Source organism: Paroedura picta, chromosome 16, assembly GCF_049243985.1.
Source record: "Paroedura picta isolate Pp20150507F chromosome 16, Ppicta_v3.0, whole genome shotgun sequence".
In the NCBI taxonomy this organism is placed as follows: Eukaryota; Metazoa; Chordata; class Lepidosauria; order Squamata; family Gekkonidae; genus Paroedura; species Paroedura picta.
Window position 1 is genome coordinate 18454955 of NC_135384.1, and position 13918 is coordinate 18468872.

Genomic DNA, 13918 nt, shown 5'->3' on the forward strand with positions numbered 1-13918 from the left:
CTTTCTGCTATACTACAAACAACTGTTGGTAACTACATTCAAGCCACAGCCTTTCCCATTGTGTTCCCCCCCCCTTACTAAATTTGTTTCAGCCCCATCTGTTGTTTCTGTCCAACTAAAGAGATAACCGCAGTTGTAAGTAGTGTTACCATGGTTAATAACTTACTTGTGATATGAATAGCCTTAATATATTTATTTTTATAGCCCACCTTTCCTGGTTGGTTCATATGTGAAATTCTTCTGGGTACCGAAATTGTTCCTTTTTTGGGCACCAGAAAATGGTTTTTATCACAGGCTATTTATAGTTAGTCACTTATCATTACTGCCTGCCTGCCTCCTTTCCTTATCTGCTCTCTTGGGCCTACTTCTTGTGTGCTAGGAAGGTGTGTTGCTTATCAGCCTCTTGTGCAAATAGTCTGTCTGAACTGTACCTGAATATATTAATTTACAATGCCGCTTAATGCAGTTGTATATTTCTATGCCAGTTGAAGAGTGACTGGCATTTTGACTACAGGGTAAAAAAAAGAAGCCTAGTTTTTCAGCACCTTTTTTCACACTGAAAAAGCCCTCCTCTGCTTATATGCGGGTATATACGGTAATTGAAATAAAAGCCTGCTCCAGCCAGCCAATTGTTGCTCTGGCAGCATGTAGGACATTAACGGTTCGACTGAGGGATCTTTTTTTTCTTTTTGCATTCACTTTTTCCTCTTCTTAATCACTTCTTCCAAATGATTCTTTTGGTTTCTGTGGGTGAAAAGCGGGGTACAAAACCCAGCAGCTATTCATCCTCTTGATTTTTCTGTATTTGTTGGGTGGGGGAGGCTGGATGGGAGAGCCTGTGATGATGGCACATTTCCCACCCTCGGCTTATTTGCGAGTCATAAGTTTGCCCAGATTTTGTGGTGAAATTGGGTGCCTCGGTTTATATTTGAATATATACGGAGTGTATTTCTCTGATGTGGAGTCTTGTGATCTGTAAGTAGAATTCACACTGGGTAAGATGTGAACTCCTGCTTTTGATAAGAATTTGTAAACGGAGTAAAATAGGAAGCTGTTGTTTTAATTCTCCAATATGCATATGCTAGAAAAGTGGACAAATGGGAACAAGATGCAGTTCAATAAAGATAAGTGCAGAGTCCTTTATCTGGGTCACAAAAATAGGATGCATGCATACTGGATGGGTGTATTAATGAGATCTTGGGTTACTTGTGGACTGTAAGCTAAATGTAGGACATTACCAGTCTTGCTGTTAGTCTCTTAGTTTTCAAGTTCTTGTACGTTATCCATTGCTGATGACATAAGATCATAGATCTGAAAACATTTTGCCTGTAGAAGTTAAATCTTCTAATTTATTAGAAGTAATATTAGGTATAGTGTTCCTGACCATCCCAGCACAGTATCAAAGCATGTTGTCAACTGCTGTGTGGTTTTTAAAAACTTCTTAGTGAGAATGTCTAGGCACATTCTTTTTTAGGGTAGAAATATTTTTAATCTTGCATCTCCTGCATTTCTGCTAGAATTGTGCTTGGACGTATTTTTCCTCTTCTTGCAATGGCTAGTGTGCTTATTTTTAAGACATTCAGCAACTTCATGTAAATACTAGAATTAATGCCTATTGTAGCTGTAAATACAACAGGTGCTAGCATGTGGGGAGGGTGTAAAATATATGAAAGAGAGAGGTAGAAAGAAAGAGTGATTAAGAAAGCGATATAAAGAGAGAAAGAGGAGAGAAAAAAAGATAAATGAATATTGAGATGGAAAGAAAGTAAGAAAGAGAGAGATAGAAAGAAGAGAGAGAGAACTATGGAGAGAAAGAGGGAAAGAGAGAGAATGAAAGAGAAAGAGAGGGAGAGAAATCAACAAATAGAGAGAAAGAAATAAAAAGAGAGAGATAGAGAGGAAGAAAAAGACCAAGTGATAGATAAAGAAAGGGAAAGAAGGATAGGAAAAAGGGAAAGACTGAGAGATAGAAGGAGATCTAGAAAGATAGAAAAGAGAGAGGAGAGAGAAAGTAATGGAAGAAAAAAGAGAAAGAATGGGAGATAAAAAGGAAGAGTCAGATATAGAGAGAGATGGAAAGAATTGGAGAAAGTGTCAGAAAGAGGGAGAAAGGAAGAGACAGAGAGAGACAGAGAGGCTTGCCTCAAAAAGGCCCATAGCAGCCTCTCCGAGTCTTGGTGGGTCTCTTTGGGGCGGTGGGGGGGAACAGAGTTCCCGCCAGCACCCCCTGTCCTAAAAGAGCTTGGGTAGGCTGCAGCTGGCATTTTTGGGGTGGAGGGGAGTGCAGATAGGAACTTCGCTCCTCCCGCTTGCCTGCCCGCCCTGCCTGCACTCCCTCCTGGCCAAAAAAGGCCTGCTGTGGAGAAACTCCATGGGAGACGCCAAGGCAACCAGCCCTCCTGTTAGCCTTCCCTCCAGGCCAGAAAAGGTCCAACAAGCCTTGGAGAGGCCACAGCAGGCAGTCCTCCCACCCACACTCCCGCTTGGCAAGAAAAGCTCTGCCATGAAATCTCCAAGACTTAGTGGGCATCCTCCCCACTGGCCCTGAAAAGGCCCAGTGAGCCTTGGAGAGGTCACAGCAGGCAGCCCTCCTGTCTGTAGCCCACAGACCTCCTCTCCTGACAGCGGTCAGGGGCAGACTGGCAGCGAGTGCCCCTCACTGGGTGAGGCAGGTGTAAGCAGTTTTTTTCTGACACACATGAGATGCACTCTCTCTGCAAAGTAAAACAGTAGCTGAGAGTGGTGTTCTAAGATACCACATATCTTAGAAGATGGTGCTCCAAAAAGGAATATTATACCAGTATTTATTGTGGCTACCCCTAACAGATTTCTCTTTACCACACAGCTGTTCTTTATAATTTGTTTTAGATTGTTGTTGTTGTGCGAAGGTGCGAAGTTGTGTCCAACCCATCGCGACCCCATGGACAATGATCCTCCAGGCCTTCCTGTCCTCTGCCATTCCCCGGAGTCCATTTAAGTTCACACCCACTGCTTCAGTGACTCCATCCAGCCACCTCATTCTCTGTCGTCCCCTTCTTCTTTGGCCCTTGATCGCTCCCAGCATTAGACTCTTCTCCAGGGAGTCCTTCCTTCTCATGAGGTGGCCAAAGTATTTGAGGTTCATCTTCAGGATCTGGCCTTGATTGTTTTAGATAAAAGTGCATTATTCAATAATATTGACCACTGAGGAAGACCCAGTAGGGTTAAAACGCATTTGGTCTATTCATGTGAAGGTCTATATAGTTTTTTAATATGGCTTTAACTTTTGTTTTAACCTAATATTGGTTCACTTGTTTAAATTTTATATTGTTTTATAGCTCAACTTTTGAGTTCCTGTAAGCAGGGCCAGGCCAGTCAGGACACGCACGGCGAACTGCAGACTGGACGTGGAGGTTAGACAGGCTCCACCCAGTTAGGGGCCTGCTCAAATATTTTAACAGTGAAGTGTTAAAGATGGGTTTTAGCAAAGATATTAGATTCATATGATCTTTATACTTCAGGTATATGGGGGGCTTTTTGGAGAGAGGTGCTCATGTGTGTTGACAATAATACATGGTTATCAAGTTGTGGAGATAGTTGTTATTCAAATTACTGTAAATATTACCACCACCCTTCTCTTTCTGGAACATAAGTCTTTTCCCTTGTCTATATACCGTATGCTTGCTTTTCTTGATGGATGAGAAACCAAAATGAAACATCTGACAGTTAGAACAAACACTGTGGGGGCAATGATCAATAGCACTTTAAATTTACAAAATATTTCATAATTTGCCTTTGCAACTATTTTTTGAGGCAAGTACTTCTATTCCTATGTTACAGTTTACTTTTAAAAGGTAGAGAAAAGTTGGACAGAGCATCTCAATGAAGGATGGAACAATCACAACTACTGTATCCAAGCTAAATTTATTTGTTTCTTTAGTACATGGAAACCCAAAGCGGCTTGCGTTATTTCTCCTCTGCTCCTCACAACAACCTTATGAAGTAGTTTAGGCTGACTGTGTGTACATATTAGCTATGGCTTCCATGGCAGAGTGGAGATCTGAACATAGGTCTCTCAAATCCTATTCCAGCACTCTAATACAAACTTGAGAGCCAGGGTGGTAGAGTGTTGGATTAAGATACTTAGGTGAGATACTTAGGTCACCCCATCTATTCAACTGTGTAGCTCACTGAGGGACTTCAACTTCACAGGATGATGGTAAAGATAAAAATAGAGGAGGGGAAGGGTGAGAGAGAATGAAACATTGGTCTTAACTGAAGGATTCTCCTCTGCTTGCTCAGGTAGGGCTATTGGCCTTCCAGTTTATACAAGTTCCTCTGTACAGATCTTTTTTCGTATTTTGCCTTGCAGTCCAAAGTGTTTCGTTGTTGTTATTTTTGGGTGATGACTTCAACCTACTGAAGAGAAGAAACCTTCAAATAAGACAAATGTTTTCTTCTACTTTGGCTGATTCTGTGAAGGTTCAAGGGGGTGGCATGTTACAGTGGATGAGTGATAGGGTTTGTTTGTTTGTTTATTTAGATTTCTATACCACCCATTTCTTTGCAGCTCTGGGCCTTTGCTTGAAGACTGCCAGTGAGGGGGAGTTCACCACCTCCTTAGGCAGCCTATTCCACTGCTGAACTACTCTGACTGTGAAAATTTTTTCCTGATATCTAGCCTATATCATTGTACTTGAAGTTTAAACCCATTACTGCGTGTCCTCTCCTCTGCAGCCAGCAGAAACAGCATCCTGCCCTCCTCCAAGTGACAACCTTTCAAATACTTAAAGAGGGCTATCATGTCCCCTCTCAACCTCCTTTTCTCCAGGCTGAACATTGAACATTCTATAACTTACATGGAACGTTATACAGGCTGTAACATCAAAACAATTTTCATAAAGCATCAAAAAGATTACAAAACCACATTTATAATATAAATAACAATTAATAGTAACATTGGGAGGTTAATTCTTTCAGTCATGGGAGGGCATCTGGGGGGGACCAGTAGATGTTCTGAGTCGGTCGGCCTCACACTAATGCCTGGTGAAGGAGCTCTGTTTTGCAGGCCCTGCGGAATTGGGGAAGTTCGGGCAGGGCTCTGATCTCCTCAGGGAACTTGTTCCACCAGGGAGCTGTGGAGGCCAGGACCGAGAAAGCTCTGGCCCTTGTTGAGGTCCGATGCGCTTCTCTGGGGCCAGGGATCTGCAGCCAGTTGGAGGTGGTGGAGCATAAGACTCTTTTGGGAGTATAGGCAGGGAGGAGGTCTCTCAAATACAGTTTTAATAAATTCCTGTTTTTGTAAATTCCATCAGTTTAGGATTTAGGCCTAGGGAGCCAAAGGTTACTGAGCATGAGCAGTAAGTTAAGTAGCGCATAGATTAGTTGCCCCACCCCTCAGTCAGTCCGGCCCTGCAGCAGGAGAGAGGAGAAGGCCCAAAGCTTGACGAAGGGAACTGCTAATTCTTTTGCAGGCCAAGCCGGGGAGTGAGTTCTGAGCAGCAGCAGCAAGTCAACTCCTGAAGGGGAAGATCAGAAGCAGCAGCCAAGCACTTCTATAATGTCATGTTTGGACTTTCTCCTTCCAGTGTGTCAGGATTGGTTCTGTTCTGAGTGCCTTTTTTGAAGATTTTGCTCCCATTAATGTTGTTATGCATAGTGCAGGGATTGGACTAGATGACCCAGGAGGGCCCTTCCAACTCTATGATTCTATGAATCATAGAATCATAGAGTTGGAAGGGGCCATACAGGCCATCTAGTCCTACCCCCTGCTCAACACAGGATCAGTGCAGCCATCCTAAAGCACCCAAGAAAAGTGTGTATCCAGCCTTTGCTTGAAGACTGCCAGTGAGGGGGAGTTCACCACCTCCTTAGGCAGCCTATTCCACTGCTGAACTATTCTGACTGTGAAATTTTTTTCCTGATAGCTAGCCTATATCATTGTAATTGAAGTTTAAACCAATTACTGCATGTCCTTGCCTCTGCAGCCAACAGAAACAGCACCCTGCCCTCCTCCAAGTGACAACCTTTCAAATACTTAAAGAGGGCTATCATGTCCCCTCTCAACCTCCTTTTCTCCAGGCTGAACATTCTCAAGTCTCTCAACCTATCTTCATAGGGCTTGGTCCCTTGGCCCCAGATCATCTTCGTCGCTCTCCTCTGTACCCTTTCAATTTTAACTACATCCTTCTTGAAGTGAGGCCTCCAGAACTGCACACAGTACTCCAGGTGTGGTCTGACCAGTGCCGTATACAATGGGACTATGATATCTTGTGATTTTGATATGACCTTATCCCCTTATGCAGCTGCCACCAACAGCCTATGAAAACTTGTGCCATGCTGACCTGGACATGCAGGAAGGTCCCTGGGAAGGGCTGATGCACAGGAAACTGGGTGAGGGTGGGAGTGGCCATCACAATTGCTCCCTGTGCTGGAAGCAATGTGACAAACTGGGACCAGGCATCGCGATTGTTCCCTGGCCTGGAAGCTGGGCTACTGTCCTGGGAGTTGTGCTAAAAACTTGTTCGCTGCTGGACTGGATGGCAGGTTAGATGGCAGTAGGTGTCGCAGTCATATGGGCAGCCAGAGGTATAGTTGCCTGGACAGAGTCTGCTTATACTACCATCTGTTGAGGTCCCTATGTTGGAATCTACTGCCATCACCATGTTGGGAGAAGTTGGGTTCCACCATTACAGTGGATGGCAACTCACAGGCTGCCTTCTATCCTCACACACACTTCGTTGAGCTCTTTACTTTGCTCCTTTCCTGCCTGGCATCTTGGAGCTCTCCCCACTCTGGGATGGTCTCAGCTCCTGCAATGGCTCTGCCCCACAGGTAGGGATTTCCTGGTGACTGGAGCAATCTCTCCACTGGGGCACGCCGGCCCCTTGTGACTGCTGCAGTGATCTGTGGTGTCCACGTTTCAGGCCAGGCTTGGGGCAGAGGAACACCCCCCTCCCAAGACCTTGGAGGGCACACTCTGCTGAGGCTGCCGATTTCACACCTGTGTACGCCATCTCCTGATTCCCCAGCCTGGAAGACAGGGAGTCAGCTTCCTCCTTGAGATCCTTCTTAGTCAGAGGCCCTAGTCCAAAAACCTTGAGCAGACTCTCAGCTGACTACTTGAAGTCCCATTTTGTAGTTTTCAGGGCTGTTGCACTGGATCTGCAAATGGGTGCAGCCCCTGAAGTTTTTCCTTCACTCAACTTGCAATTACATCTTAGGAAAAGGTTTTTCACTAGTGGGTGTGTGGAGCTAGCCAGAAGCCTGCTGCCTGAGTGTAGGAATATTCGAAACTGGAATGCCAGCCCATATTCACTGATTAAGACCACCTCAAAATAATTTAAATATGAATAGCCCAGCTGAGCAAGCAGAAGCGTGACCTAACCATCTGTGGATGACTTCCCCCACTGAAGTAGAATCTTGCTTTACTGGATCCCTACCCTCCTATGTGGGTAGTAGTAGCGTATTGTTGCTGTACATGCCTGTACTGTGGATCCCTGATGGGCTAAAGCCACCTGTCCAGCAAGGCTCTTTGTTACGTGAGGTGTTGTATTTATTTATTTATTTTTATTAGATTTTTATACTGCCTTATCCATACAGCTTAGGGCGGTTTACATGGAATGTTTGGAGAACATATATCAAATAACAGTCATAGCATAACATATCTGTGATAGTTCTAAAAATAAATGTAATTTTAGCAGGTTACTGTACTTAATTCATTGAACAATTTCAATAGAACAACCCCTAGGGAGGTCAGAATCCTTTGGATTATGGAGGGTATGACTTAAAGGGGACCACCAGATGTTTTTTAGGTCAGATGTTTTGAGGTCGGATTAACCTCAATCAAGTGCCTGGTGGAGGAGCTACTTTTTTGCAGGCCCCGCAGCTGTGTATGTGTAAGTCTAGTGCTACATTTTAAATTGGGCCTTGGAGATAGAAAATTCTAGAACTCTTTTTTGGGACAGAAGCCTCACTCCTTTTAATGGCAGTTGAATTGCCCTAACAGCCAATGATTAGTGGAAACTGGAAAACATTTTTTATTATTTGTTTGTTTATATATTTATTATTTATGCACTCGTACTATTTGTAAGGGGAAGATGATCTGTGGGTGTAGGAATTCATCGTGGTTTTGTGGTAGCCCAGCATAAGCAAGACAGGGACATATTTTTTCACTCTGCCTGAAAGGATCTCAGTGTAGCATAGCTGATTGTCTCTTCCCTATTCTATCTTCAAAACCAAAGTCTGACTTGCTGTGAAGTGAGTCAGCAGTCTACATGGTAGACCAGGGATATGAATCAAGGCCTCCTTGGTATGAAATAGTTGTCTGGCTTTATCTCTTCTCAGTAGGATTGTATGGAGTTGAAAGGTCTCTGTTTCCAAGGGTAAGCTTTAAAGCTCACAAAGTTGGGAGGGGAACAATCTCCCACTCTGCCTCTCCTGAGTCTTCACTACTTCCTAGTTCATTCAGCATGATAAACTTCAGCAGAAGCACTCACTTGAAATCAGTGAATACTTCTCATGGTAGGGAAGCAATACTGACAATATTCGGGGTGGGGGGAGAGAGAGAAAAATGCTTGACTGTTTCATTGATGTAGTCCAAGGACAGATGAAATTCCCAAGCTCTGAAGTTGAAGAGCTATGTCTGTGGGAGTTGCCCTCTTCTGTTTCTTTTCTGCCTCAACATGGAGAGCAGCATATGAATAGACTATGCCTTTTCTACACTAAAATCTCTTTGTACTTGTCCTTCACTCATCTCTAAAAGTTTAGTCCTTCTTCATTTTATACCCCTGTTCTCCTCCGATTTCTGGAAGATGTCAAGCTCACTCTAGGAATGGTGGCCATTTTGTGGCAGTGACAGAACAAGACCATTTGGCCTCTCCAATTATGGAACAGAAGGAAGGATGGCACCAACAAATTTCTATCCAAGGGAAAAACCAACCCATTTTTAAAATTTTATTTTTATGTAAGTTTACATCAGGCTTCAGGCCGCCCTCAAGGAAGCAACTGCGAGCCGCGCTCTGCACGGTTCGCAGTTGCTTCCTTCAGCAGGTTAGGACTCGGCCGGGCCAATCGGCAGGCGCTTCGCGCCTGCCAATTGGCCCGGCCGATGGTCTGTCAGGAGGAAGGGGCCAATCCGGCCCCTTCCTCATCACGGACAAAGCCCTCCGCCTGAGGGCTTACCGAATTATTTAGTCCGCGGCGCCGGCGCCGCGGGCGTGTTAAGGATGGGGCCATACAGGCCATCTATTCTTAATGCAGGATCAGACTATAGCATTCTTGCTGCTTGAAGACTGCCAGTGAGGGGGAGTTCACCACCTCATTATGCAGCTGATTCCACTGCTAGTCTATTCTGATTGAAGTTTTTTTCCTGATATCTTGCCAGTACCATTCTATACTTATCGTAAACCCATAACTGTAGGTCCTATCCTCTGCTGTCAACAGGATCCACTCCCTGCCCTCTAAGTAACAATCTTTAAAATACTTAAGGACAGCAATCATGACCCCTCCCCCAAAGCCTCCTTTTCTCTCAGCTGAAAATTCCCAAGTCACCCAGCCTCCTCTTTGGGCTTGATGCCCAGTCCCTGGATTATCCTTGCCATTCCCTTCTGAACCTTCTCAATTTTGTCCACATCCTTTCTGAAGTGAGGCCTCTGGAACTGCGCTTAGTACTACAGGTGAGGTCTGACCAATATGGTATACAGTGGGACTATGACATCCTGCGATTTTGATGCCCATGATTGCATTTGCCTTCTTTACTGCCGCATCACACAATCTGCTCATATTTAGCTTACAGTCCACAAGTACCCCAAGATCTTGTCCATACACACTACTATCCAAAAGTGTATCTCCCAACCAGTATACATGCTTCTCATTTTTGTGAGCCAGATAAAGGACTCTGCACTTATCTTTCTTGAATTGCAATTTGTTCTCATTTCCCTACTTTTTCATCATATTCAGATTTTCAACATCATCTCTATTTCTGGGGCATTCACTACTCGCAATTTGGTGTCATCTGCAAATTTAAACATCATACCTCTTATTGCTCTAATCAGTTTCTGAAAGAACCATAATTTCTGATTCTGAACTTTTTGAATTTTGTGGAATTCCCAAAATAAACACAAAAAGCAAGCTTTGCATCAACTAAAAGAAGCTTCTTGACTTACATGTAGCATACTTCATGAAGTGCAAGCGAAACTTTCTTTCACAGACATATGCACACATAGAGTTAAGTTGAGAACAGTTTCTCACATTGTATATTTGCTTCCACGTCAGTTTTTCATGGGAAGAATCTGTGCTATGGCACCTGAGAGACAAGATACTTCTTTACTATGTTGCAAGGCCTAGATGCTTGGCAGGACTCCAAATCTATGCCAAAAACATGAAGATGTGCTATATTCTCTACTGTTAGAAGTATTTTTTCCATTGTGATGTCAGAAGGATTGCAGGGCTTTAGAGGCAGTAGCTTTACAAAAGTTTAACGGCATATTAGTTCAAACACTGCTTTTGACAGATGAGAATGCCTCATAAATGTCCTCAACCCCCCCCCCCCATTTCTATATTTAGAGAAAACCTGGGAAACTGGGAGATGAAATTCTTGTGTCCTCACCTAAGAGTTGCCACCAAATTTCTTGTCTGTATATGTATATATGACTGCTAAATTTGTGGTCTAATCCTCAGGATATTCGTACATTTAGATATTTATAGCCCACTTTTTCTCTTGAGATAAAAAAGTGTGGGCGGTATTTACCCGTGAGAATCATATTGGCCATGAGTCAATTCATTCATTTCTAGTTCACATTTTCATTGAGACTCAACAATGTAAAATTGAGAATGCACTAAAAAACTGAATAGTAGATAGAAAAACAGTATTACGAACTTGGAGGATGATGCTGTAAAATACAGGAACAAGTGCTTCAGATTTCAGGCATTAATTGAAATCTTGTTTCCTTTATTTAAAAAATCTCCCCAAACATTCCATTTTACAAATTCTTCAGAATGAGAAAAGTGTAAGGTAGGGCATTCCTCCTGGTGGAGAGCAGCAGCAAATACTGCATGGGTACAGGCAACTGTTGATCATTATCAGGGCAGCAGCCTGAGCCAATGCATGGGACTGTCAGTAATTTCCTTTGCATTTTCCAATCATCCGTTTTAAGCCTCTATTTAATGAAAGCTGTCAGAGACACTGTCTGTGCTGTAAAGTAGATGAAAGTATCTAGAGAAGAACTGCTTAGAGCCCATGACCAACCCAGAAACATATACATAGTAAAAAGGAATAGCCATAACTAGTGTTATTGTGGGTTGTTGTTTTTGCTGCCTAATGACAACCACTTAACACCACCTCATTTTTTCCCTTTTCAGACACTACCCAAAGCAGTCCTTCACCATGGTGGCAGACACACCAGAGAACCTGCGCCTTAAGCAGCAAAGTGAGCTTCAGAGTCAAGTAAGGCTATTTATGTTCCTTGTCACCTGTGGTTTTGTCAGTTTATCGCCCAAGGAGGGTATTAGTAAATACCCTCAAAGGCCTCCCTCCCCACTTCCCCAATATGGACTCCTGCGGCAGTGCCAATCAGTCAGGGTACGAAATCATCTATGCTCCCTTTGACTGGTAAGTGGACCACTCAGTGTCTAATTGTTATGCATCTGATTAATCAGACACGGAGGACTCCAGACTCGGGCAACTAATGGGGGGGGCCTACCCAGGCCCAAACGACATTTGTAGGTCAGCCCCTGTCGTAATGCTGGCACACCAGGAGCCATGAGTGAGTCATGTTCTGCAGCCTTGGAAGCCATCTCCAATAAAAAAGAGGGAAAGCTCTCAGGGGAGAAAACTACAGAGGCTCCAAACATTTCCACTAGACTATTCCAAGCAGAACATCCTTATCCATTGTTGTTCCTCTATATATTTATGAAACAGCCTAGTGGGTGGGACATGTCCGGCTGTCCAAGTTGGAATAGGGCCAATCAGGGTACAGCCAGCTTTGCCCTGATTGGCCCTGCCCCTGCAGCTCCCGCCCTCTGTCCCTGGATTCTAGTCTCTTTGCTCTCAGACACGCCTCAGTGCCTAGAGCCAGCAGCAGGTAAGGACAGAAGCCCTGGGCAAAGGGTCGTGGTGGAGGCCTTGCTAATGAGGGGCTCTTGACCTACTAGGCTGGGCCTGCTGACAAGGGCCTCCCGGCCTGCTGACCTCTTTAAGGACTGCTAAGGAGCTCTGTCGGCCCTGTTAACAAGTTGCCCAGCCCCCACCCGCCCCATTTGATATGGCTGTGAGCTGCTGCCCAAAGCCACCTTAAGCTGCCTGGCCAGGGGAGGGGACCCTTTCAAGGCCCGTTCTTAGGAACAGGCTTTGAATCTAGCCTTCAAATATTCTGCTTAAGGTCATTGCTACACTAAATATGAAATGGAAGTCCAGGAAAAACCCTGGTCAAAGGCTTCTGCCAATCAGAGGGTTTAAGACAGTGGTTCTCAACCTTGGGGTCCCGACCCCTTTTGGGGTCACGTGGCCCCTTCCGTGGGGTCACCAGATTGCTGGCCGCTACGGTAGCAGTATCTGGCAGCAGCCCGCAGTGGAGGCCGGCGGCTGGAGATGGGCAGTGGCGGTGGCTGGTGGCCGGAGGACGTGGCGGAGCCATGACACTGGCCGCCTCCATGCTGCCTCAATTTTCATGCACATACCCATGCACATTGCCCATGCCGGCTGCCAGGGTTGCAGGGGCAAGGAGGTTGAGAATCGCTGGTTTAAGAGATTCGCTCCAGAACTGTTGAGAGGCCACAGAAAAGCCCCTTCTCACTTAAAATACTGCTCTGGTCGGGGGTTAGACACAGCCAAGCCATGTGTCTTTCTTCTTTGCAACTCTCTGCAGATTTGAAGCCACTGCACAGCGTTATTCTGCAGAAGAAACTGGCTCTTTTGTCTCCTGTTTCATCTGCACAACAACCCTGTGCAGTAAGCATCAAGTCTTTCAATTCAACAACAACCTGTGTGGGAGGCCTTAAATGTTTCTCCTCTACCACAACCCTGTCCAAAGTAGCCCTTTCTGTCTGGGGAGCTGATCTTTATACTCTGCAGGTGAGCTGTAATTCCAGGAGCTCTCCAGGCCCCACCTGGAGGTTGGCTACCCCTGAGTTGGAAATATTCCTGGAGATTTGGAGGTGGAACTTCAACATTGTACAACGCCTCAGAGTCCAGCCTTCAAAGGAGCCATTTTTGCCTGTAGTTGGGAGGGAGTGGGGCAGGTGTGTCCCTCCTGGGCTATGGGCTATGGTCAGCCTGTGAGTGGAAAGTGCAGGAAGATCTAAATAAATATTTACAGCCTGAAACTGTAAATATAGAACAAGTAAATGGCTGGGGACACATGGTAACTGAAATGACTTTTTGGCCTGGCAAATAAAAAAACAGTATAAAAAACCTTACTAAGGTCAAGACTGCTGTGCACAGAGAGTCTTCCTCTTAGGGTTGCCAGCTTCCCTGTGAGGCTCGCTATCCCACCTCCCTCATGGGGAGTCTGCTATGGGGAGAGAAAGGGAAGACGATTGGAAAATGCTTTGAGACACCTGAGGCCTGCTGGGTCACTGCGGCACATTCCCAGTTCCCTCAGACCTCTCACAACCCCATATACCTCACAGGTTGACTATTGTGAAGAGACGAATGGAAAAGGTGTTTGTAAACCGCTTTGAGACTCCTTTGGGTAGTAAGCAATAGGGTACAACAATCCGTTCTTCTAAGGAGCAACCATGAAAGAAGCATGTGGACACATAACATTTTACCAACAGTGAAAATATGCGAGACAGAAGGAACAGGGTGGACACCTGTGTACTGTGACTACCCCATGTATATTCGGGCAGAGGGGCATTTCGGTGTCTGTGGCCTAATTCACACCAGAAGGGAAATGACGCAGAACTGGGAGGAATTGGTTGCCATGTAATCTTCCAGTCT

At 44.9% G+C, this 13918-nt stretch overlaps 1 protein-coding gene across 1 annotated transcript in view; it reads left to right on the forward strand.

The window, feature by feature from the left end:
- LASP1 (LIM and SH3 protein 1) overlaps positions 1 to 13918 on the forward strand; it is a 104510-nt gene that overhangs the window by 41675 nt on the left and 48917 nt on the right. Inside the window, exon 3 of the mRNA XM_077315935.1 lies at positions 11341 to 11425. Coding sequence (XP_077172050.1) covers positions 11341 to 11425 — 85 coding nt within the window. The remainder of the gene's footprint in view (positions 1 to 11340; positions 11426 to 13918) is intronic.